Source organism: Lepidochelys kempii, chromosome 15 (genome assembly GCF_965140285.1).
Source record: "Lepidochelys kempii isolate rLepKem1 chromosome 15, rLepKem1.hap1, whole genome shotgun sequence".
NCBI lineage: Eukaryota > Metazoa > Chordata > Testudines > Cheloniidae > Lepidochelys > Lepidochelys kempii.
The window spans coordinates 12,579,620-12,604,276 of NC_136394.1; the positions used below are offsets into that span (position 1 = coordinate 12,579,620).

The 24,657-nt window shown below is 47.4% G+C and overlaps 1 protein-coding gene across 2 annotated transcripts in view; it reads left to right on the forward strand.

Annotated features, from left to right (window-relative positions):
• BCR (BCR activator of RhoGEF and GTPase) overlaps positions 1 to 24,657 on the forward strand; it is a 133,889-nt gene that overhangs the window by 93,210 nt on the left and 16,022 nt on the right. The window contains exons 9-18 of one of the 2 annotated variants that reach the window (XM_073313721.2): positions 1,191 to 1,312; positions 2,155 to 2,323; positions 6,254 to 6,373; positions 7,354 to 7,429; positions 8,171 to 8,275; positions 10,668 to 10,742; positions 11,662 to 11,759; positions 12,522 to 12,653; positions 22,820 to 22,879; positions 23,025 to 23,134. In XM_073313721.2, coding sequence (XP_073169822.1) covers positions 1,191 to 1,312; positions 2,155 to 2,323; positions 6,254 to 6,373; positions 7,354 to 7,429; positions 8,171 to 8,275; positions 10,668 to 10,742; positions 11,662 to 11,759; positions 12,522 to 12,653; positions 22,820 to 22,879; positions 23,025 to 23,134 — 1,067 coding nt within the window. The remainder of the gene's footprint in view (positions 1 to 1,190; positions 1,313 to 2,154; positions 2,324 to 6,253; positions 6,374 to 7,353; positions 7,430 to 8,170; positions 8,276 to 10,667; positions 10,743 to 11,661; positions 11,760 to 12,521; positions 12,654 to 22,819; positions 22,880 to 23,024; positions 23,135 to 24,657) is intronic. The other variant, XM_073313722.2, reaches the window with a different exon arrangement.

The following is a 24,657-nucleotide window of genomic DNA, read 5'->3' on the forward strand; positions in this document are numbered from 1 at the left end:
ATAAGGAACAGAAAAAGGCTTTAAATAAATACAGAGGAAAAACACATCCAGATGGGACTGTTCAAGTACTGGCTGATTAGGGGCTGCTGGTGGATTTAGCTTTTCTAAGCAAATATAGGTCCCTTAGCAGCACTTGTTGGAATAGGGAAGCAGCAGGAATATTTAGCAGCTGCTGTGTACAAACAGGTTCAGAGTGGGGAGGAGGGTGTTCCATGGTCTGGATTTGGTAGTTCTGCAGAGTGGCTGCAGCTAGATGTGAAAGCTTACCTGGTGAAGTGGTGTATGCTGCCCTCTGCTAGTGAACGGTGGAATGCCTTGCTGTTGAAGGCTGCTGGCAAGCCCTGTGTGTATGGTAATGGTCTGTCAATGACTTGCCATAAATTAAAGCAGCTGAAAGGATTTTGCTTGATGTTTCCAGCCAGGTTCCTTTGAGTGAGAGCAGGCAGGTGACGTTTCAGCCCCCAGAGAAAATACTTGGAAAGTCAAGAGTGACTGGAAAGAGGGGCTGAGAACTGGAGAGTCTGGGTGAGCCGTCCAGCATTTGCACCAGGCAGAGGGTGACCACGCTCTGTGCAGCTCTCAGAAGTATTTGCCCCAAGCCAGCTGGCAGTTCACCAGCTGGAGGTGGAGATTTGACTCCAGTTAAAAACTGAAACCCAACGTTCAGCCACTTTCTCTGATTATGCACTTCCTGCAAGTGATGGAGAGAGCAACAGGAAGGGACCAGACTGCAAAGAGTTAATTCAGTGGCCAGGATTAGCAACAGAGAGGATGGCCCCAGCCAAGTCACTGGGATGGCCCTCTGTGCAAAGTGTGCATCCTTATTGGGTCTGAGAAAGCCAGGCGATAAAGTCCCAAGGAAGGGCATGAAAAGGAGAGAGCACGAGTGGGGGAAAAAAGTAAACATGCAGGCCAATTAATGAGACCCATCCATTGATCATCCATTTCTCAGGCCCCCCTTCAGTCAGGCACACAGAGAGGGTCTCCCTTGGAACAGAAAGTCATGGAGAGAGCAGTGGGTGGGGCAGGTTTGCCATGTTCCACCAGTGATCGATCAAATGAGGATCTAGCCTTGGGGTGGTGCTAGGGAGGTTTATATTACCGGAGGTATTGATGAGGAGCCATAGTGCCTTGGCTCAGAGACTGACCCCTCCTGTCCTAACTAGAACTGTGTCTCCTGTTTCTGACAGCACCGGCAGCTCTTGAAGGACAGTTTCATGGTGGAGCTGGTAGAGGGGGCTCGGAAACTGCGCCACGTCTTTCTTTTCACTGACCTGTTCCTGTGCGCCAAGCTCAAGAAGCAGCTTGGAGGGTGAGGATTTCCCTGCTTCACACCCCATTTTCCTGTTCTTCACACCCTATATGCAGAGCAGTGGACTTGGCAGAATGCTAGTTCAGTGCATACTGACTGCACCTGTGCACCCAACTCAGCAAAGCTGCGGCCCATACAGGGAACATTGTACAGTGCAGCGTTGTCCTTCAGATGAGACGCTTCGGGGAGTTAAATACTGCGTGGCTATCTTCCAGAGAGCCGGGGTGCTAACTGCGGCATCCTGGACAAATTCCAGCAGGGGTCATTTAACTCTGCCTCCCTTTATTCCCCCTGCAGTTTCAGGTGGTGGTCTTCGCTTCCTGTTGCAGCCTGCACGTAGTGTTACTTGCTATCTCCCTCTAGTGGCTGGATCTCACTGGGGTTTATGAGGCAGCTACAGCTTGTGAAAAACTTCTACAGCAGGCAGCAGAGGCTCCTGCTTTTAGATCCAGAGGTCCCAGGTTCAGTCCTTAAGCTCTTGTGCAGCAAGCTGCTGCGTTCTGCCTCAGAGATGGTTGTATTGAAAGATATCCCTGTATTTGGGAAGTGCTTTGGGATGCTTCAGAGTGAGCACTTTAAAAGAAATAAAATCTACGTGCAGCACCAGCGGGCAGCACACTGTACATAGCATGGTAGGGGGGTTTGGCTCCTTCAAGGTTCATTGCTGGAAAACAGACCTACCCCAACTGTGCCTCCATCTCAGGGATTACAGTGAGGTTGAGCCTATTTCACTATCTTGTAACTTGCCGTGCTGAAACCGTCACGGGGGAAAAGCATGGAAAGAGCAGTGTGAGCTTATGGAGTGCAAGGGTGTTTAAAGCCCTGTCCCCTCTTCTTTTCAGGAAAAGCCAGCAGTATGATTGTAAATGGTACATTCCGCTCACAGACCTCAGCTTCCAAACTGTGGACGAGTCCGAGGCAGTGCCCAACATCCCACTCGTGCCTGACGAGGAGCTGGATGCCATGAAGATCAAGATCTCCCAGATAAAGAATGACATCCAGCGAGAAAAGGTAATGGCAGGTGGAGCTGTCTTCCCCAAGCCCAGGGTGCACGTTGCGTCCGAAACTGGAGATGGGGTGCTGCTGGGGAGTAACTCACCTCCAGAGTTTGTTTGTTTGGACAGGTAATGCCGCAAGCATGCACTTGCTTGTGATATGCTGTAGAACTAAACTTTGGTTATGCATGTAGTTGATGGGCAGGCAGCTATACCTAGGCATGATGCATTATCCCTTGTGTGATAGTGTCCTCTGGGCATCCAGGAATAACACAGCATCCAGTAGCTAGGTGTTGATTGTTCTCATGGTGTTGGCAGGCCCTGCTCATGGTGCTATGTCTTTGGATACACGTCCTGTTGAAGGAGGAATGGGGTGGCTTTTGTGCCGAGGGCACACAAGAGCAGATAGAAGTGTGGTGAGCCTGTTTTTCAGAGATTTCGGCTCTTGGATATCTAAGCACGAGCCTGGGTGTGGCTTTGGTCACATACAAAGATACCTCTGAATTTTCACCATATCAGCAGTGCCTTCTAAGTGTGTTTGAAGCCTAGCGGATTTGGATGGATAAGCAAGTCTATAGATAAACATGTCAACCTCTTTCACTGTCACCAGGCAAACAGTGGGCTCTGTGCCTCTAATGTTGGCCTCTCTTCGTTTGCTAGACGTGCGCTTTCTCAGGTGTCGCAGAATCCAAGCCATTCTATCCCCAAGAAGGAAAGCCAAGAGTGCAGAGGTTGAGAACCCTGCTATGTAACCAGCAGGGTACAAACATCTTCAGCATTTTTTCCCCCCATAGTTACAAAGGACACATTTCCAGTCCACAGTCTTGGATAGCTCTTCAGAGAGGTTTCTTGGGAAGAGAAGGGTAGTATGAATAGCATCCATGGGAAAATCTCTTAACTGACTCAGCTGGTGATTCACACGTGAGTTTAGACACTTCAGGGCCAAAGCATGTGCCTGACTGGGCTCTGGGATTTAAGCATCCAAGGAGAATCTTGCTCTTAGTTTTCCTCTGTTGAAAACTGGTTTAGATGCATACAGCTAGGAGAAGGATTGGGGGCTGCTATTGCTGCATAACCCAAGTGGCTCCAGCACACCATTTGCACAGGAGATGCTTAATTAAGGATGCTTTTGAAAGTGCCCCTCAGTGCTGTTCTGTGGGGGAGCACTGGTCGTACGGGTTTGGAGGCTCCTAGTCAAATGTGCACTGTACAGTCTGGGGCAGTGAATAGCTTCCCCATGTAGAGCCTTCAGCAGGAAGGGCTGTTCAAATGAACAGCTGTGAGTAGTGCCCAGAGCTGGGCCTGATGGGAAATGTATTGACTGTTGTACCTAGAGTTCCCTCTTTCCTAAGTGGGGTGGAGCTCCACCCACCCCGTCAGCAGAACCACTGCTGCGTGGAAGTGTTGTTTGGCCACCTGTACAGGGAAGAGGGGGACAGATCAGAAAATCGAGCCAAATCTCCTCCTCCACATTGATTCTGGCATGAGACCACCATAATGTGGTCTAATGGGGGACTTCAGTCACCCTGACATCTGCTGGGAGAGCAATACAGTAGTGCACAGAGAATCCAGGAAGTTTTTGGAGAGTGTTGAGGACAACTTCCTGGTGCAACTACTGGAGGAACTAACCAGGGACCATTCTCCTCTTGACCTGCTGCTTACAAACAGGGAAGAATTGGTAGGGGAAGTAGAAGTGGGTGGCAACCTGGGCAGCAGTGACCATGAGATGGTTGAGTTCAGGATCCTCACAAAAGAAAGAAAGGAGGGCAGCAGAAAACAGACCCTGGACTTCAGAAAAGCAGACTTTGACTCCCTTAGGGAACTGATTGGCCGGATCCCCTGGGAGGTTAATATGAGGGGGGAAAGGAGTCCAGGAGAGCTGGCTGTATTTTAAAGAAGCCTTATTGAGGGCACAGGAACAAACCATCCCGATGTGCAGAAAGAATAGCAAACATGGCAAGCGACCAGCTTGGCTTAACAGTGAAATCTTTGGTGAATTCAAACAAAAAAAGGAAGCTTATAAGAAGTGGAAACTTGGACAGATGACGAGGGAGGAGAATAAAAATATTGCTGAGCATGTAGGGGTGTAATCAGGAAGGCCAAAACACAACTAGAGTTGCAGCTAGCAAGGGATGTGAAGGGTAACAAAAAGGGTTTCTATAGGTATGTTAGCAACAAAAAAAAGGTCAGGGAAAGTGTGTGCCCCTTAATGAATGAGGGAGGCAACCTAGTGACAGATGATGTGGAAAAAGCTGATGTGGAAAAATGCTTTTTTTGCCTCGGTCTTCACAGATAAGGTCAGCTCCCACACTGCTGCCCTGGGCGACACAGTATGGGGAGGAGGTGAGCAGCCCGCAGTGGTGAAAGAACAGGTTGAGGACTATGTAGAAAAGCTGGACATGCACAAGTCAATGGGTCCAGATCTAATGCATCCGAGGGTGTTGAGGGAATTGGCTGATGTGATTGCAGAGCCATTGGGCGATATCTTTGAAAACTCGTGGTAATCAGGGGAGATCTCAGACAACTGGAAAAAGGCAAATATAGTGCCCATCTTTAAAAAAGAGAAGGAGAACCTGGGGAACTACAGAGCTGTCAGCCTCACCTCAGTTCCTGGAAAAATCATGGAGTAGGTCCTCCAGCTAAATATCGTGAAGCACTTGGAGGAGAGGAAGGTGATCAGGAACAGTCAACATGGATTCATCCAGGGCAAGTCATGCCTGACAAACCTGATTGCCTTCTATGATGAGATAAGTGGCTCTGTGGCTATGGGGAAAGCAGTGGACGTGATATAACTTGACTTTAGCAAAGCTTTTGCTACGGTCTTCCACAGTATTCTTGCCAGCAAGTTAAAAAAGTATGGATTGGATGAATGGACTATAAGGCGGACAGAAAGCTGGATAGATTGTCGGGCTCAATGGGTAGTGATCAATGGCTCGATGTCTAGTTGACAGCCGGTATCAAGCGAAGTACCCCAGGGGTCAGTCCTGGAGCCGGTTTTGTTCAACATCTTTATTAATTATGTGAATGATGGGATGGATTGCACCCTCAGCAAGTTTGCAGATGACACTAAACTGGGGGAAGAGGTAGATACGCTGGAGGGTAGGGATAGGGTCCAGAGTGACCTAGACAAATTGGAGGATTGGACCAAAAGAAATCTGATGAGGTTCAACAAGGACAAGTGCAGAGTCCTGCACTTAGAACGGAAGAATCCCATGTACCGCTACAGAGTGGTGACTGACTAGCTAAGCAGCAGTTCTGCAGAAAAAGACCTGGGGATTACAGTGGATGAGAAGCTGGATATGAGTCAGCAGTGTGTCCTTGTTGCCAAGAAGGTTAACGGCATATTGGGCTGCATTAGTAGGGACATTGCCAGTAGATTGAGGGAAGTGATTATTCCTCTCTATTCAGCACTGGTGAGGCCACATCTGGAGTACTGTGTCCAGTTTTGGGCCCCCCACTACAGAAAGGATGTGGACAAATTGGAGGGAGTCCAGCAGAGGGCAACGAAAATGATCACGGGGCTGGGGCATGTGATTTATGAGGAGAGGCTGAGGGAACTGGTCTTGTTTAGTCTGCAGAAGAGAAGAGTGAGGGGGGATTTGATAGCAGCCTTTGGGTTCCAAAGAGGATGGAGCTCGGTTGTTCTCAGTGGTGGCAGATGACAGAACAAGGAGCAATGGTCTCAAGTTGCAGTGGGGGAGGTCTAGGTTGGATATTAGGAAACACTATTTCACTAGAAGGGTGGTGAAGGTCTGGAATCGGTTACGTAGGGAGGTGGTGGAATCTCCATCCTTAGGTTTTGGAGGCCCCGCTTGACAAAGCCCTTGCTGGGATGATTTAGTTGGTGTTGGTCCTGCTTTGAGCAGGGGTTTGGACTAGATGACCTCCTGAGGTCTCTTCCAACCCTAATCTTCTATGATTCTGTGAATGTGTCTCTGTTCTCTAGAGGGCTAACAAGGGCAGCAAGGTCATTGAGAGGTTGAAAAAGAAGCTGTCTGAGCAGGAATCCCTGCTGTTGCTGATGTCTCCCAACATGGCTTTCCGGGTTCACAACCGGAACGGCAAGGTAAGCTGCTCCACGGGTGTCTCTGGGGCCTTGCATACAGGACTGAGAATGAGGCACCAGGGGGACGTTTGTGTGCATGTGCGTGTCACTGTGCCCCACCCAAGGGAATCGGAGCTGCTCAAGCATTTGTCAGTTTGTAATTGTCTCGTTGTCCAGTGGCTGATCTGAAAATAGTCTCCAAGCTGCAGGTGTCCAGCCCATGCCGCACTGAAGGCCACTTCGGCAACTTACTAGGAGCCCAAGGGTTAATTTGCATGTATATTTGCGTTTTTTAAAATAAAATCAGAAATTTACCCCTCACCCTAGTATCTGCCTGTGCTTGGATCTAACTGGATAGGGGTGGGAACTGCATCACTTCCCCGGGACAAAGCCCTGCAACTGCTGTGCCGTAGCCTCATCCGTTAGTAAAGTTGCATGGGGAGGGTACTCATAGGTCTAATTTCATTGGCCCCTGACTGCTAACAGACTATGGGAGATTCTCTCTCAGCTAGTAGGAGAGGCTCATGGTGTTAGGTTTATCTCCAGCGCTGTATGTGTGGGGTTATTGGTGACTGTGGTATCTGTGTGTACTCGGCAGTGGATCATTTCAAGATCTAGTCACCAGCATTTTCTTCAGCTCATTTCGAAGGCATTTTGGCATCTGCTTCCTTAGCCACACATCTGCCTAGTCTCCCATGGCACGCACTATTGGATGGCCTGGCCAGAGTAGACTGCAGTCATGGAACCTCGTGCTGCCACAGTCCCAGCTGCCATTGACAGGGTGGTCGTTTGAAGAAGCCCAGGCTGCAGGTGTCCTTGCTGGTGCTGAAGGCATGCTGTTGGGAGGGCGTTCACAGTGCCACGGTCCCATCTGGCACTGCCAAAGCAGTGCTGGGAGGAAGCAGGCAGGTGTACTAGTGGGGTCTGGATCCAGTAACTCTCACTGGGAGGTGGCGGGTCAGAATGTCACGTTCCTTGTTCCCATGTCTCTTCCTGCATAGAGTTACACATTCCTCATCTCATCGGACTACGAACGGGCAGAGTGGAGAGAGAACATCCGGGAGCAGCAGAAGAAATGTGAGTGTCACTTGACCAATCAGAGCCCTTGTCTTAGGGCGTTCTAGGGACCATCCAACTGGGTGACCTCAGCGCATATGCCCCTTCCCCCTCCCCCCCCCGGAGGAGGAGTCAGGAAAGGGATTGTCCAACCCTTCCCCTATCCCGGGGAGTTAGATAGAAGTGGGGAATGGCCCCCTGCCACAAGGAAGAGGAGATGCATGAATATCCAGGAGACAACGTGGATGCCTTTTCTTCTCATGCCCTGTCGCTGCAGTTGAAGCCAGTGGAGATGCTTTTGCTCCCAGCCCCTAGAAGTGAACGTCCAGGAGCAAGGGCACAGGGAGAGCTCTCCCCAATGGAGTCATTTCTCCCATTGGCCTGCCAAAACCAGAGTCATCTGCCTTTCTGGGGCAGTGAAAGGCCCACCCCGTTCCCCTGGCCTTTGTCTGAAGGGGTTGCTTTATTTTTGGAAAGGGGTTGGCTATGGCTCTGCAAGGGGAGAAGAGTCTCTTTCATTCTGTGTGCAAGATCCAGAGACTATCCATAGAACAAGTGAGCCCCTACATGTGACTGGGCTGAAGTATGGCTGGGGGTCTGTGCTTGAACCATGGTTCCTTCCAAACACAGAAACGCTCCCTTATGCCATCTGCTAACATTGCCCTGGAAGCATCTGAAAGTACCCCCTGCCTGGGCTGGGGGGAGTGTCCAGGGAGCTCTGTGCCCTGTGCAGATACCTTTCCCTCTGAATTTCCTTGACAGGCTTTAAAAGCTTTTCACTCACATCCGTGGAGCTCCAGATGCTGACAAACTCTTGCGTCAAGCTTCAGACCGTCCACAACATCCCCCTCACCATCAATAAAGAAGGTGAGAGCGGTCGTCAGTGCCCTTGTGTGGACCAGCTGCAGTCATGACCCACCCCCTGCCTTTCCTTTACACCCCCTTGTCCTGCTCTTACCATTCCTTCTGGCCAGAGGCCTCAAGGCAGCTGTGAGTGGATGGTCTTGTAAAACAATCCCAATTCTGACCACACTTAAACCCTGAACAACCCAGTTCTGCTGCAGCTAGTTACTGTAGGAAGATTTGATTGCACAATCCCTGCCCCCAGAAGTTTGCTCTGGGTAGACAAGATGCAGCAAGCAGAGGGAGTGGGCAGGGGAGGGTCTGCTCAAAGGTTCCAGAGTTATTCAGTCCCACAGTATAATAAACAACCTGTGGAATGTTTGCAGTTCACTTTCTCTCCTCCTAGTTTCTCTCCCACTGCTCCTTTGACAATGAATTCCTGCCCATCCTCTGTAGCTTTACTCCATCTCTCCCATTGTTATTGGGTGGATTCTCATATTATTTCAGTCATTACCATTCCTTTTGCTTTCCCCCATCGTTCAATGGACTGAAGTCCCTTCTCCTGTCCTCCTACCACTAACCCCCTAGCCATTGTACCCACAACCCCACTCCTTCCTCCTGGAGTACAGCCCCTCCACTTCCCTGGCACACGTATGTCTGTGGGATTGTCTCTTTGGTATATTCTTTAGAATGTGATTTTAAAACGAACGGGCTGGACATGAGAAAAAGGTGTAAAGTAGCCACAGCCCTGCCTATGACTGAGACAGGCGCAGGATTTTCAGATTGCATGTTTGTGGTGGGGGAGCCGCTCTGTTCCGTTGTGCTGTCTCCATCCTCATCAGCTGAAGGCATTAGTGTGAAATCATTTTAGCTGACTTGGTGAAATTCGTGGACTACGTGTTTGACGGGGAGGGCATTTGTAATGAAATGATGGGTGCTGCTGCTGCAAAAACGTGAAATGAAGCAAACGTAGGGAGGCAAGATGTCTGAGATGCTGGGAGCACGTTTCTGCTGGTTCTCAGTGAGTAGATTTGCAGAGGAGTGGTGCATGTCAGTTAGTGTGATGGTGACTTTGCAGATATGAGTCCAGCATTCAGAAATGCAGCCTGTACATAATCACTGTGTATCATATGGTCTTCTCTGTAGAGATCGGGGCGTAGGCAGTCTGGCCTACTGGTTGTTACTGGGCTGGTGTCATGGAGCCAAGGACTGGCCACAAGATGGTAGTTGGCAAGCAGGGATCAGAGTCGGTGCAAGAACTGAAATAAGTAGGCAAGAGTCCTGGTCAGAGTCAGGCCAGGGTCAGAGACTCAGGATCAGGAGTAGTTACCAGGCTGGAGTCAGGAGGCAAGAGTCAGTGGCAGGCCGGAGTCGAAGACCAAAGATCAGACAGCGGGGCAAGGTCTGGAGCTGCGGCAGCCAGAATTCTGTGTGCTTGCCCAAGCAACTTCTTGGATCACCTCCAGGGTTAAGTAGTAACCGTGGGCCAATCAGAAGGCCGCAGGGTACTGTTGCTCTGAACGCTTTGGGCGGCACTTCCTGCAGCAACTAATCTCCACAGTGCTCCTAGGTTGCAGCTCTGCATGGTGTCCTGGTGGTGATGGGGGAATGTCAGCTGCCCCAGACTCCAGTCCCGCAGATCCTTACAATCTCTGACTCTTAATGCCAGGCCACTGCTTAAAGGGATGCCAGCAATTTAAGACTCACGCTTCTGTCTGAAAAGTTTTACCTACTGTGGTTACAAGTAACGGCTAAGATCAGTGTCGCTGACAAATTAGAGTGAAAATCCTCGATCGAGAGAGAAGAAAAGCTGAGTCGGACCTACGTTTTTCCTAACTCTGCCACTGACTGGCTGGGTTACTTTGGGTAAATTCCTTCACTGCTCTGTGCCTGTTTCCTCTGCAATGCTTACCAGTCTCGCCTGTTTAGATGAGAAGTTCTTTGAGGCAGGGACTCTCGCTTACTCTGTAAAGTGCCCAGCTCACTGGGGCCCTGATCTCGCTTAGGACCAGCAGGTGCTGCTGTAATATAAATAATAATATTTTTCAGTTTTCCTTTGTGCAGTTGACAGCCCTCTGTGAATAGTCATTTTCACTGCTTTACCTGTATAGTCAGTTGGTTTCTTCTGTTGTTTGGGTCTTTCGCAGCAACACTGGGGGAGATGAAAAATTTAAAAATAATGAAGTGTGATTGTAAAAGCTCCAGAATTGTCAAGAGGACTCTGGGACAGGAGCGATACCTGGAGCAACTTACAACTCCTTTCTAAAAAAAGCTGACTAGATGTCATGTTCCTGCTACCAGGGTTAGACACTTCATCTTCCACCCTGCAATCTCTGTGATGTAAATCTGCTCTCAGTGTCTTCCCTTTTGCCACCTCTCTGAAGCTGAACTAAAATCTCTTGGGTCTTTTGTACAGATGATGAATCGCCCGGGCTTTATGGATTCCTGAACGTCATTGTTCATTCTGCCACGGGGTTCAAGCAGAGCACAAGTGAGTGGCAGATCTGTGATGTGCAAGTGGGGGTCTGTTAGGGCCAAAGGACAGGAATGGGGTACTCTGGGCGCAGAGATGTCAGTTTGGGGATACAGGGTTTGGTGAGGAGAATCAGTTTGGGTGATTGGGAGTGGGAGATTAGTGTACATTTGGGGGATGCTGACTAGCTTTTTGTAGCAATAAAAACTCTCAAATAGATCAGGCTCCAACACTAATCATTTCACTCTTACCCTGTTTTCTGTCATTTTTCTTACCATATGTGCTGCTTACCCAACAGTTTATGGGTAAATCGGCTCTTGCTCCCTCATTGCCCATTTTCCAACCCTGTTTGATCCTGCAGTGAAATGTCAAGGCTCAGTCTCTGACCCCACAGTAACAATGTCCATGGTAATAAACACTGGATTAGGAATTCACTGGAGGATCAAGCAGGAGGCAAAGCTGAGCAGTGTGGGGTGTGGAGAGAGTCCTTGTTAAAATACACACACGGTTTCTGCAGCAGCTAAGGTAACCAATCCAATTTCCATTGAAGTCAGTGGGGTCTTCCTGTGGGCTTTGCTGAGCGTTGGAATGGACCCTAACTTCCAGGGTGCACACGCTTCTCTCTGTGTAACTGCACACAAAACAAGCCTAAGAAAAGAGGAGACAAAGTGCCCTTTCTACTAAGTGACAGAAATGCACCTCCTGGGCTGAATTGAGGACTTTATAATCACAGTGTAATACAGGCCATGCACTAGCCCAGGATAAGCCTCACTATGCCACCCATCTACACGGAGGGTTTGCACTGGTGTAGCTACACTGGTTCCAGTGTCCTCAGTATAGAGAGGCCTTTAGGTGAGAGAGAATCTAGGAAGCAGTGGTTATAGAAAAAGGTTATGTTAATCTTAACAAAGCCTCTGATTCTATGTCTCCCCTACAGACCTGTACTGCACGTTGGAGGTGGATTCCTTTGGATATTTTGTGAACAAAGCTAAGACCAGAGTGTACAGGGACACTACAGAGCCCAATTGGAATGAGGTGGGTATGGATAGTTCTTCGTGTGATTTATCAGCCATGCTGGGCCTTGTTTATCCCCTTGAGGCAGAACATTTGCAAATGAAGAGGCTGTTTGGTTTGCAATCTGTACTGCATGAACTGGACCCTTCTCACATGTGCAGCACACCTGAAAGCACAGTCTGCAAGGTTCCTGTCATTTCCTCTGGGCTCTTACCATTTGTAGGAGATTTTAATCTTGGAGACTCACTGATGAAATGAATGTCTCAGCAGCAGATGCACTTTGCATGATCAGCCAGCTGATTGCACAGCCTTTATTTGTGTGTGTGTCTGTGTCTGTGTATTTTTTTTTAAAGTATCTGTGGAAACACATTGAATAGGGAAGTATTTTTCGAAGGAGAGGGTACAGTTATAAATTTAGCTTTCAGCCTCCACCTTCTTTATAGCAGGCTTATTTTAAACCTAGTGAAGTGTAATTAAACACAAGAAATATGGGACCATCTATTTCTTCAGCGGTACACCACTACAACATATTGAAACTTGACCAAGGGACCAAGCATCTTTCATGCTCGCCTCCAAAGTGCCCCCCAAATGGACTCAATACTGTTCTGCTCGACCTCTCTTTAAGACCCACTCCATTAGATGAAAGATCTTTGTCAGTCACTTGAGTGGTTCCTTCAGATTGATTTCAGTGAGGCTATACAGAGTCAAATATCCAGAAGACACTATCTCCTTGTTAACTAATTGCTGCTCTTCTCCTTCTCCTCTCCCTTCCCCTTGCTGCAGGAGTTTGAGATTGAGCTGGAGGGCTCACAGACCCTACGGATTTTGTGCTATGAAAAATGCTATAACAAAACCAAGCTCACCAAAGAAGATGGAGAGATCACAGATCGAATCATGGGAAAAGGCCAGATCCAGGTGGGGCTGCCCTTATCCATTCCTAAGCCCTGCGCTAGGATAAACAGTGGAGCTTTTGATTCCTGGAGCTCCCTTGTCTCTTGGAGAACGCACCGAATGCTGGAAGACTGGCAGCCAGGTTGAGGATTCTTTGAGACACCGCTGGGAGGTTAAATGTGTTACTGGCCTTTTTTATACTCCTCTGGCCGCAACAGTGGTGGCGTTCTGCAGGGGGTTTATTGTTGGAGATAATTGGGGGATTCATCTTCTGTCCTGTCTCAAATCCTCCCTGGAGAGAATTCATGGTCACAACTCGAAGTCACTGGGGCCTATGTGCTCCATTTGCACAGGGAAAGAGAAAGTGAGGGGAGTGGCTTTGTGTGAGAGACACGGGGTGGCCTCTATCAGTCCCCTAATAAGTCAGTCTAGAGAAAATGCTATCTGCCCTAAAGTACATGCCGTGAGTGTATTGACGTGATGGTAAAACCAAGCAGGACTCTGACAACAGCCATGTTCAGAACTTTGTGTCCATGACAACAGGGTACATCTAAGATTTAAATGGGCTGTTTGACCTCTTCTTCATTCAGCGTGTAACATTTCTGTGTTTTGCAAGCACCAGAGTTTGGAGAGATGATGGGCTGGCAGCAAAAGGGGCTGATGCTCCCAGAGAATTGAGTGGCGGTGGCCTAAAGTTCTGGGCATTAAGTTTCTGGCAAAGATCCCAGCTGTTATAGGATGGGGGCTGGTTGAACATGTTGAATTATTCCCTCTCCGGCTCCAAATCTCTTCCCTTCTGTTCTGAAGCCCCAGTGACATGCCTGGACAGTTGTCCTGAGTATGATATTTGTTTGAGTTAGACCATAAGCTGTTCAAGGCATGTACCCTGTCTGTGCATGTGTTCTGTAAAGCGTCCTGTATGCTTATGGCACTCTATGAAATAACTACCAGCACTCTTCACCCATTTCTGTCCGTTTCCTCACCACTTCCTCGGCATCGCTTTCTTGGACAGCTGAGTGGTAACTGCACAGGCCTTGTCCTCCTGTTTCCAAGGGAAATAGTCCTACAGATCCATATCTGTTATATCAGTATAACTGCGTCAATCTGGGGTGTAAAAAATCCCACCCAGGTGTAGACAGCATTATGTTGGCGGGAGAGCTTCTCCTGTTGACATAGCTACCACCTCTTGCGGAGCTGATGGGAGACGCTCTCCCATTGGGGTAGGAGCGTCTTCAGTGAAGCGCTGCAGCAGCGTTTTAAGTATAGACCTGCCCTTAGTCCCTTTCCCAGACCTGAAGACGAGCTCTGAGTAGCTCAAAAGCATGTTTGTCTCACCAACAGAAGTTGATCCAATAAAAGATATTACCTCCCACACCTTGTCTCCCGCATAGCACAGTCAGGCTAACGGGGACTGGTTACTTCCCTTGGGGCTGTGCTGACTGATGCTCAAAGTTTCAGCCCTGAAGCTCTTAGTTGTGCTTTCGTCAGTGCACCCCCAAGTCACCAAACCCTGGATTTTCCAAAGGTTTCAGGTAGAGCTGGTTTAAAAAAAAATTCTTTAAAACTTTTTTGGACAAAAAATGGCTTTTCGGTGAAACAGACATTTTCACAAAAACCTTATTTTTTTGTTAAATTTTTCCATTTTTTCATAATTGAAAAAACAAAATTGTTTTGGGTTAAACTTCTCAGTTTTCAATCAGGAAAACAAAACAAACAAAAATAAAAATAATTAAAATTGGTTTGGGGGATTTTCGTTTTTGGACAAAAAACCTGAACGTTTTTAAGGAAATATTTCAATAAAATAATTTTTGACCGGCTCTAAAGTCAGGTTTCCACTGTAGCACTAAATATAAACAATCTCCCACCTTTTCATGTTTTACTGGATTTTTTTCCCCCCTAATTTTACAAATTAAAATCTGTCACATTTCTGAACAGGCTGAAATTAGGCCAAGTCAGGCTGTCCTTAATTCTCAGGAACGTCTGTCTCATCACAGTGTTTATTTTCAGGACTATTGTGTAGTTCAAAAAAAAGAAAAGAGGAAAAAAAGCAGTCCTAAAATAACCACACTGCTGGGATCTGTGTTGATAAGAATTGCTACGGGCCGATTTATTTTTTTAAGAGGCCACTGAACGCTCCTTTTTAAAATCAGGAAATACTTCTAATATAACAAAAATCCTGGGGATAAACTGGTGGGAATTCTAACTAGTGATGTCCGCATTTGCTCCTTTTGCTATTTTGAATATTTGTTTTCTTTCAAGACTTTTCCAGAGACTTTTGGTTTGTGCCGTTTTTTCATTTAATAGCCTCTGGGGCTTTGTGGTGTTGTCATTATCCAGGCCAAAGTCTGCCCTGGGTTAAGATGTACACCATTCTAACTATGGGTTTCAGAGTAGCAGCCGTGTTAGTCTGTATTCGCAAAAAGAAAAGGAGTACTTGTGGCACCTTAGAGACTAACCAATTTATTTGAGCATAAGCTTTTGTGAGCTACAGCTCACTTCATCGGATGCATTCAGTGGAAAATACCCATTCTATGGAAGCCAATGGGAGTGGGGTGAGCTTTTCCACGGGCTCATTGAGCCTAACCTAGCCTCCCAGAACAGTCAGAGTCACATCCACATCCTCCCTCTGCAAAAACTAGGAAAACATTTATTTTGGCTAAAACCACCGTGTATTAGAAACCATTTATTAGAAACCATTTATTATTATTGTAAATCGGTGACTTCCCACTGCTGGGATTTGTGAATCACCAAACTCCGTGCTGCAGAGACAAAGACAATGAGTCTAGAAGACCAGGACTGTGTTTGCTGTGAAAAGTTTATTAGCTCTGTCTGTTGCATAATGGAAGAGGAGGAAGGAAGGCTCTAAATTGGTCCATGGTGTGCAGAAAATTGTGGAGGCTTCCAGGAACGGGCAGCAGTTTAATGGCTCCCATTGCTCATATGTTCCTTTCCTATGGAATGTTTTACCTACCTCTTTTACATCCACATGTAAGAGCTTTATTATTGTTTGTAGACTCCAAATTTCCCCACGTTTTTATGAGCCTCAGAACTTTATTGTGAGTGTGCTGCTTGTGAACCTAGCAGTAAAATCCCCCTCCTAGGGCCCCTTCTCCCTGTCATAGGAAGGGCAGCAAGCTGAAGGGCTCTTTAACACCCTGTGTATGCACAGACATGCCTACTTACCATGTCCGATGCACTGATAAATGAAGTGAAGACAGAAGATGGGCTTCTGCAGCATTTCTCAAAAGCAGCCACTGTGGCCGCTTGCAGCCACAACGGGCTTTTCATGCAGCCACAGCCTCCTGGGCAGTAATGGGAGACGGGGGGGGGGGGCAAAGCAGTGGTCCCTCCCACAGGGCCACCAGCAGGGGTTGGACCCTGCCCCCCTCTGGAGAGACAAATGCTGGCGGAGCAGGCAGCTAGTGAGTTCCCCAGCTTCCTGGGGAGAGGAGGGCCAGGCTCCAGCAGCAGGCTCGGGGGGTGGCAGGCAGCAGGCTCTGGCCACGGGGCTCCAACCCCCAATTGCGGGGCTCTCCCATCGCCCCTGGCCCCTGCTGCCTCTGCCAGCCCATTGTTTTTTCCCCTGCTTGCCCCCTACTGACCTCCCCATCCAAGGCTTAATTTGTCCCTTGGCTTGCCAGGACTAAGTAAGTCTTCTGCTGTGAAAAGTGATATTTGTATGCCTGTTAATATCACTTTTCACAGCAGCAGACTTACTTGCTAGCAAGTCTTTTTAAAAAAGCAAAAGAAACAACAACAAAAAATACAAGAACCTGCAGAGCATCTTATTTATGTTTCTATTCTGTTTAGGGCCAGTAAAGAGTAGAGACAACTGCATTATTTTTATTATTGAGTCTTCAAAACGTTTCAGTAAATTACAATGATTTGGCTGTGTATATGTGCATATGTATTTATTTTTCCTAAAGTTAATTATTTTAGGAAAAATTTGTCAGCACAGCCACCAGCACTTTGAGGCCACCAAAAAATTTGTTGTGAGAACCCCTGTTCTAGGGCACGGTGCAGGGATGCGGGGGCTGGTGTTAGGATATTGTTTTGTATTACCATAGCAGGGAACTCCTGGTTTAGTTGCATGGAGACTATCAGCTCCACTCATCTCTAGCTAAGATTTTTTTCCTCTCCATTGGGCCCTTTTGCCCTCTGGATTTTGCCCTTCTCCGTCTGGCAGGCTCATTTCCCTGTGTCTCTAGCTCTGCAGGAATTAACATGGAAGCCTTTTGTTTACTCTTCTGACTGCATCCGGGTGAGTGAGGATGTCAGCGTAAATATGCCCAGCCCTGGGATAGGCTGCAAGAGTGAACTGACACTGTGCACTATGATCCTGCTCCTAAAGCCAGTACAGTTCTGAACAACAGTCCCTTTCTCTGCATGAGCAGCTCAGGCAAGCCCAACCCTCTTTCCCCCAAAACAGTGCTGGAAAATCAGGGGGTGGGGGTGGGGGTGGGGGTGGGAAGGAGGATGTGACCTTAGAGCACAAATATTCTGATGCTCTAATAGCAGTTCGCCAATATTCCTCTGTTGCCATGCAAGACCATCACCCCTATCTGTTCCATTATCTGGGCTGGCTTGTAGAATTGCACGGGCTATCTCCCTTCCTCTTTCTGTTATTTAGACCTACAGATACATGTTTTTCATGCAAAACTGACAGTCACAGGCTGCAGCCCCCAAGATCCACCTCCAAAACCATTTCCACACTCGAGTTAATTTAAGAAGCTTGGCCATGCGGAACAGCATCCTAGCAATGAAAAGAGGGTGGAAATGAAGAAAGCTCTGGGTCATGCCTAAAGGGCACTGGGGGAAGGATTAACATGACAGTGGAGAGCTCTAGGAAGACTGGGTCCAGGCAGGACTGGGTGCTTCCAGAAGTAACAAGCCACAGACAATAGTTTCCCACTGGTTACAGTTAGAAACCACTGGAGTGTGAAACTGCCATGGAAATTTAATAAAGGGAGGAAGTAATATGAATAAATAACATAAAATGCACTACCTGAAAGGAGGTGTTTCTTGTTTCCTCCGCTTCCCTCTTCCATCGATTCCTCTTTCTCTCAGTCCTTCCTTTTTCCCTTTATGTATCTTTCCTTTGCTCTTTCTGTGAAAAGCCAGTGCACACTGTGATGGGTTACTGAGCCAGACCAGAGCCTTTTCTCCTTAGTCCCTGGCTTACCTTCCCCACCACCCCGTTTCCTGCTGTCCCTCTGCCACATGCCTTTTCCACCTACATTCCTAATTTGGGTCTCTTCTCCTTGTGCCTGACCCATGAGGTGCTAAGTGCCCTCAGCTCCCGTTTCCACCACCTTCTCCTCCTCCTCTTCCTCCTTGTCATCATCATTTTTACTTAAATGGGTGCCAAGGCTCCTTAACTGCTTCTGGGCCAAGGTCCTTCCTGCAGAAATCCCTGTTGTGCTGAGCTGGTTTATGCTGTTGTGATCTGTGCAGGCTTTAGAGAGGAATTTGCTTGGCTCATTTGCGTTTCACTTTATAGGTCACCACAAGGGAACACCAAGGAACAGGCAGCTGTGAAACTCAGCAGGGCCAATAGAGCAGTTCTGTTCACACTGCAGCTGAATATTTGCTAGCAACAGCAGAGTTTAAAGGTGGTCCTGGCCTGGTTTCCCTGAGCAATGAGGAGAACTATGCTAGCCAGACTCTGTTATAGACTGTCTTCCCTACCTCATAGGAGGGAGTCTGTGGCAGGTCTGTCCTTGTCCTCTTTGGTTGTGGAAACACACCAGACACAAGCTTTAACTGATTCAGGAGATGCATGGAGAGAGCCCTGGGTATTAAACCAAGTTGAATGAAACTGATACACAGTCTGAAATCATGACAGAGGCAGCCTTCTCTCAGAGCCCTCCCCAGCCTTCTGTAACACGTTCAGACTGACAGCATCGTTGTGGCCTAGTTCGCTTACAGCAGTTGTCCTCTGTGGGGGCACATCATCTGCAGATTTTGTTCTCTTCCTGGATGTTCCATTTTCCAGGTCATTGATCAATAAATCAGACCTAAAGCCAGTCAATGTGACCCCCCCTGCTTGTCAGCACCCCCTCTGTGCTGAAGTGTCTCACTCACTAGCACCTTTTGTCTTCATCCTCCAGCCAGCGCCCTGTCTGCTCCAGCTGCCCTTTCCCCACGCTGGAGGTCAACTGTCTGCACAGGCCAGTATTGCAGGCTTGCTCAAAGCTCTGCTTGCCCTTGGCTCTGTTATTTCCTCCTGTGTTGTTAGGCCTGATCTTCCTGTCTTGCTCAGCAGCGCCGAGTGGTTTTTTCAGGTCTCATTCTTTTATTTGTTTATCCCAATAGCACTTTAAATAACAACGTGAAAAGCACTTTAACCTTGATTATATAATATACAGGGATGGCACTTACCACCTGACCTTGAATTTCTCATGCACCTTCCTCCCAGCTTCCTCTCCATTGAGTACACACTGTTCTGTTTGGAGAGGTTCCAGCCTGGGGGGAGTAGGAGTTCTTCCAATCCAGAATTCAGGATTGGGGGAGCATGTGTTCAAGTGGGGGGTGGAGGAAGGGACAGGCAGCAGAAGCTATTATGTCAGCCTTCAGCAGGCACCAAGGCTCACTCACAGTCATCCATCTGGCTGTTGCTTCCAAAGAGTACTCGCCTGAGGACGCTGACGGTCCTAACCAGCCATATGGCATGTGCTCTGGAGACAACAAACAAGAATGCAGTTGGCTTGTGCTTTGAAACATCTGTTGACTTGCATTCATCTTGCCAGTCTGGTGTGAGTTAGTAATTGTGAGCCTGAACTCCACTGATAATGGAGGAAACTCTAACTGGGGCCTGCTGGTACCACCCTTCGTGTAGCTTCTCTTGTAAAAGTTCGGAACACCCAGGCCCACTCTGAGTGCTAGCACCCAACTCTCTCTTGCCCCCTCCCACCTCCAAACTTAGCTACTGCTTCTAGGTTATGAATACCCACCATTGTAAGATGCAGGGCAAAAAACATCCTGGTCAGAGAGCCTCGGCCTTATTCATCATGGGAGAGATCACCAGAAGGGCCATTTCAGCAGAGTCCTTAGTGAAAGGCCATTGCAGTTGGCTGGGCTCAGCTGCGTTGCATAGGAAACCAAACATTTCAGAACTGGTTTCCTCCTGAGCCTGGGAAGAGAATGTGCTTGTTGAAAAAAAACCTCTTACACTGCAGAATTCTTCCAGCTTGGAAACTCTTGTGGTGTGGGTGGGAACAACGTAGATTGTGGCTGCCTGGCAGTGACTTGGCCAGCCTGACAGGAGGAGGCGGGCCTTCAGGAAGAAGTCTCCTCAAAAACCTCCTGGCTAAGTGTAGAGTCTGGGGTTGCTGAAGTAACAGTGACTTGGCACAACTGGCCTTGTTAACTTCAGACACAGTGCAGCCACGATGTGGGAACTGCTGGTTACCAACTACACTATGCAAGGGATCTTCAGATATTTCTACCAGAGCTGCACCTATCGGAGCCAGGCAGATTCGACCGGGAAACACACACATGCCGGCAACACCACGTTGTGGACTCACGTCCGAAACAAAGTACGCAGAGAAAAGGTGGGCTTGACTCTCTCTCCTCCTCCTTTTATCTGGGGTCTCTGAAACATAGGAGAAGGAGAAGCTTTTCTTTCTGGGGTTTCATGTGTGTAACTGACAGCAACGTTTTGCCCTGTGTGTTGAGAGCTGGAAGTGGGAATTAGGCTTCGGAAAGGGAGAGGCTGAACATACTCGGTAGAGTCAAGGATACTGTGGGTTGCATTACCCCTGCTCGTCTAGCATTCATCCTCCGCTGTGCAGTGAGATGCCAGTGCTGTTATATTGGAGGGGGGGGAAGGACAGGGTTGATGAGGTATGAGATTAGTGTTAGTTACTAAATTCCTTTTCATTTGTGCATGAAGGTGTATTTGAACCTGTGCGTCTCAAGGTGAAAGATTAGTGCGCTCACCCACCCCTTGCCTTGCATTTTTCAGGGAATAGACTTTGGTATTGCAAAGCCATGTAAGGAATCACAGATTCATTTTGTCTGGTTCTAATTGCTGGTATAGCTCCATGTTCAAACTGTTGTTCCTTTTCTGTACGTTCAGTCTGAGCCAGTTGTGGCTCTTTGGAGGTGAGTGTTTCACAGATATCACCGACCTTGCTGGGGGATGTTCCTATAGAACTTGACAAGCTATTTCCCAGCCTTGTAACTTTCCTGTTGAAAGAAATCAAGCTAGGTTAGCAATGGAGACCCAGGATTTCATTTCAGAGCATGGTTTTGATCAGTGGATTCTTGCAACAGCAGGGGTCTCTCTTTCAGTTTCAGGTGCATTTTCTCCCTTTGTGTTGGAGCTGAAGTGAAAAAGAATAGGGCAGGCCAGAGTAAGACACTATATCTACCTTCTCCTGTGATCTCTGGGCTGCTTTCCCATTCAGCTCTTCTCTTGCTTCATTCCCAAATCAGAACAGGATTTAAAAAAAGTAGTAATTTCTTTCTGAGCGTTCTGTGTGCTTAATTTTTTCTTTGGATGGCATGTATAAGTCCTCCTGGATCACCCCATATTCCTCCTCCATTCTCTGACTGTCAGACCCAGCATCGGGTCATCATGTCTTTGGAGCCTAGGAGAACTGGATGTAGCTCCTTTTTGGAAACCGACCCAAAGCTCCAGTGCTAGGGAAGCTTGACAGAGATGCTGGTGAAGCACTCCCTCAAGCCCCGCTCCTCACTTCATCCTGGGGCTGAGTACTCCAGCCCTGCCTGCCTCTGGGAAATTGTGATCCAAATTCCCCTCTCGGCCAGATTGTAGCGTTTGGCCTCTGGCTTGTATTTGAGGAAGTGTGGGAGCCATAGCACCTGGGGGTAGCTCTTGGAGGGAAGGTGTTTCAGGCAGTACAATCTCTGCCACATGTCCTCTGCATGTAGACTGCATCGTCTGTTTGGACGGGGGAGCAGACTTCTCTCTCCACTCCCAGAAAGTTCCGTGGGCTGGTACAGAGGGGGAAACAGCAGAGTGCAGAGCTGAAGACGTCCTGACTGACTGTAAGGAGGATGAGCTTAGTAACCCCCAAAACCAGAGACTTCTAAATAAAAAAATTAATTAAATAAGAATACCCTACAGCATGGGGGAAGGAGAGCACCCGATACAGAGTACTTGTGTTCACTTTAATACACGTATAAGGTACTCAGCAACTGTGGTGATGGGTGTGTTGTGAGAACCTTGATGGATCAGATAGAAAGAGTCTAAGTGACAGAGGCAAGACGATTATTATTGAAGATGTAATAAGTTACTAATCAGCAGTTTCTGATTGTTGGAGCAGATGTTTATAAATGTCTATTCAGTGTCCTTGGTAGCTGTTTCACTAGCAGGAGTTGAACAAAAGAGCTAGAAAAATTCTGATACTCAGTTGGATGGAGAGGATGTAAAAGGCTGTAAATAACTCAGTATTTAAACTTTATGTACCCTGGACCTGTGAAACTGCACCCACAGAAAAGGCTTCCAAAGCTAAAATAAAAAGAGACACACACTCACTCACTCACTCTATTAGGAACAGGAAGGAATTGGGAATCGTATATATGTAATATTCCCTAATTCCTGTTCTTAATCTTGTTATTCATGACCTTTGGAAATAAATGTTAAAATACTCTTTGAAGTGTATTATCATGGACCAAACTGGTGCCAGCATTTGGGCTTAGGACCTGTGTTTGGGTTTGGGACCTGCAGCTTGCTTACCTGTGTTTTCAGAGAGAAACAAGCCCTAGCTGTGTTTCAGATCTTAGCCCTTTCCTTTTAGAAAATTTACTCTCTCCCTTCCTGACTCCCGATTCGCTGGGGTGGGATGATCCTCTGCTGTCTATTAAATATGGCTCCTATGTTATGGCAGCGAAGGAAGCCTCCTTTTCTATCAAAGGTGAGATTACTGGCTTTAGAAGAGCGTTTTAGCTCTCTTGAGGTTTCTCTTGTTAAGTGGATATTGCACATTTGACACTGGGGTTTCCATATACACATGTGTGATCCATACCCATACCTTGGTTAGAGTGCAGAACTCTGTATGAGTTACCCGACATCTGAAACTCAGGGCTTTTCTGATTCCCCTGTGGAAATGGGAGTAAGTGGTGAAGGCATTGCCATGCAGACTTGCATAGATTTTTTCAAACTGGGTGATTTAGTCTCTGAAACCAATTCTCAACTCACAGGCAACTTCCATGTTTTTCAGCTGGATCCGCAGGTGTTACAGGATAAAGATTGGCAACGCACAGTCATCTCAATGAATGGAGTAAGTAGAGTACAAACTGCTGGCACTGCTTCTTTGCCTGACCTTGTGTGTCAGATTTATTCTCTCTCTTCTTTGTCATAACATTTTGGAAAACTAAATAAAACATTTATTGCTTGAAAAGTAACAACTAAAGTCATCCTTGCAGGTTGAAGTGAAGCTGTCAGTGAAATTTACCAGCCGGGAGTTCAGTCTGAAAAGAATGCCATCTCGTAAACAGACTGGGGTCTTTGGAGTCAAGATTGCCGTTGTCACCAAGTGAGTTGTCAGGTCATGCTTTTCTCTGTTGTTTTATTTTAAACACAGTAGGCCAATGGGGCTGCACCTACTTAAGCCCTCAGTGAATGGAGGTATGCAGATACTTTCTTGCCCTTGTGTGGCTAACACATGGCAATTTCTGCAGGCAGGAGCTGTTTCACATTCTCCCAGCTTCATCCCGTGTATGGAAAAAAACCTCCAGAAGACCTCAACACACACACACCCTTGCTTGGAAATCCAGTATGTTTACTTTCAACATCTCTCACTCTGCCGTGTTCCGGAAACACCCTGGCCCTTTTCCTCTGTAGTTGGCTGACTTGGTAACAAATTTCCAAAGCTACTGAACTGCAGTATTTCCTTTCCATACTTGGAAATGTTCATGCTCTTTGGAGCCATTTATTTTATTTTAACCCCTGATCTTTTGTCATGTATCGTTTGCCAGAAGAAACCTGTTTGTTCGTGTTAGATAATTTAGGAGACCTGGTACTTCCTCCCCACGGAATTACTATTAACTTGAGAGCAGTATGACTGCTATTTGTCCAAGGGCTGCATAGGAATCCTCTAATCACCTGCTAGCGTTGCAAGCTCACCAAACTTACTTCTCTATAAGACTGCAGCTCCTCCATGGGAGAGGTTTCATGGGACTGAATGTGCAGAGATGAGACAGTTCATAACCTCTCTACAAAAACAGACATTAAATCAGCTACTCAGGAAAAACAAACAAACGAGCTTTCTATGGACAGTTTTCATATGACTATGAGAATCCAGCTATTGTGTGATGTATACGAGTCTTGCTATTGCTGAAAACAGATAAGCTCTCCGGGGGAATTAGCTGCTAAATTTTCCTAAACTAGGAATACACCCCCTGTGAAAAGGACCAGCTTAGGGGCTACACAATATGGCTAAAGTTAGACTTGTAAAGTGCATGGGCCTTTTGCTTGCCCAGAGCACAGATGTGAGTGTCACCATTTGAGTGTCGTCTCGCTATAGAGGACACCAGCTCTGACTGCTCTTGATTCTAAACCCTTGAGACTGGAATAATTTGCTCATAATAACCAGTATCTTCTGCCATTTTTATAACAGCCCAGACTTCTCAAAATGGAGGGTTTTTCAGAGAACTTCCTAAATGGATATTCTTCCTCTCTAACAGTGTTGGGCTATAGAAAAATGCTGGTACAATGTCAGTATTTTTGTAAAGATATTTGCTGATTTGGTCAAGTAAACCCTCTAACATGGAGCAAGGTTCTTCTTCAAATGCTTGCTCATGTTCATTGCATATTAGGTGTGTGTGCTCGCCACATGGACCAGTGCTGGAAGTTTTTCCCTAAGAAGTATCCGTAGGGAACACCAGAGACCGCCGATTGCTGGGCCATCATCGCCCACTTCCAAGCAGTAGGTCGCCCTACTCAGGACAATCTTCCTGGCAATTGGCCCATAGTAGCTCCCGGTCCTGTTCGATGTCCCGGTACTGGTCAAGTAGTGGAGGTGTAGATCACTGGGTATCCAACACAGATCCACCGAAC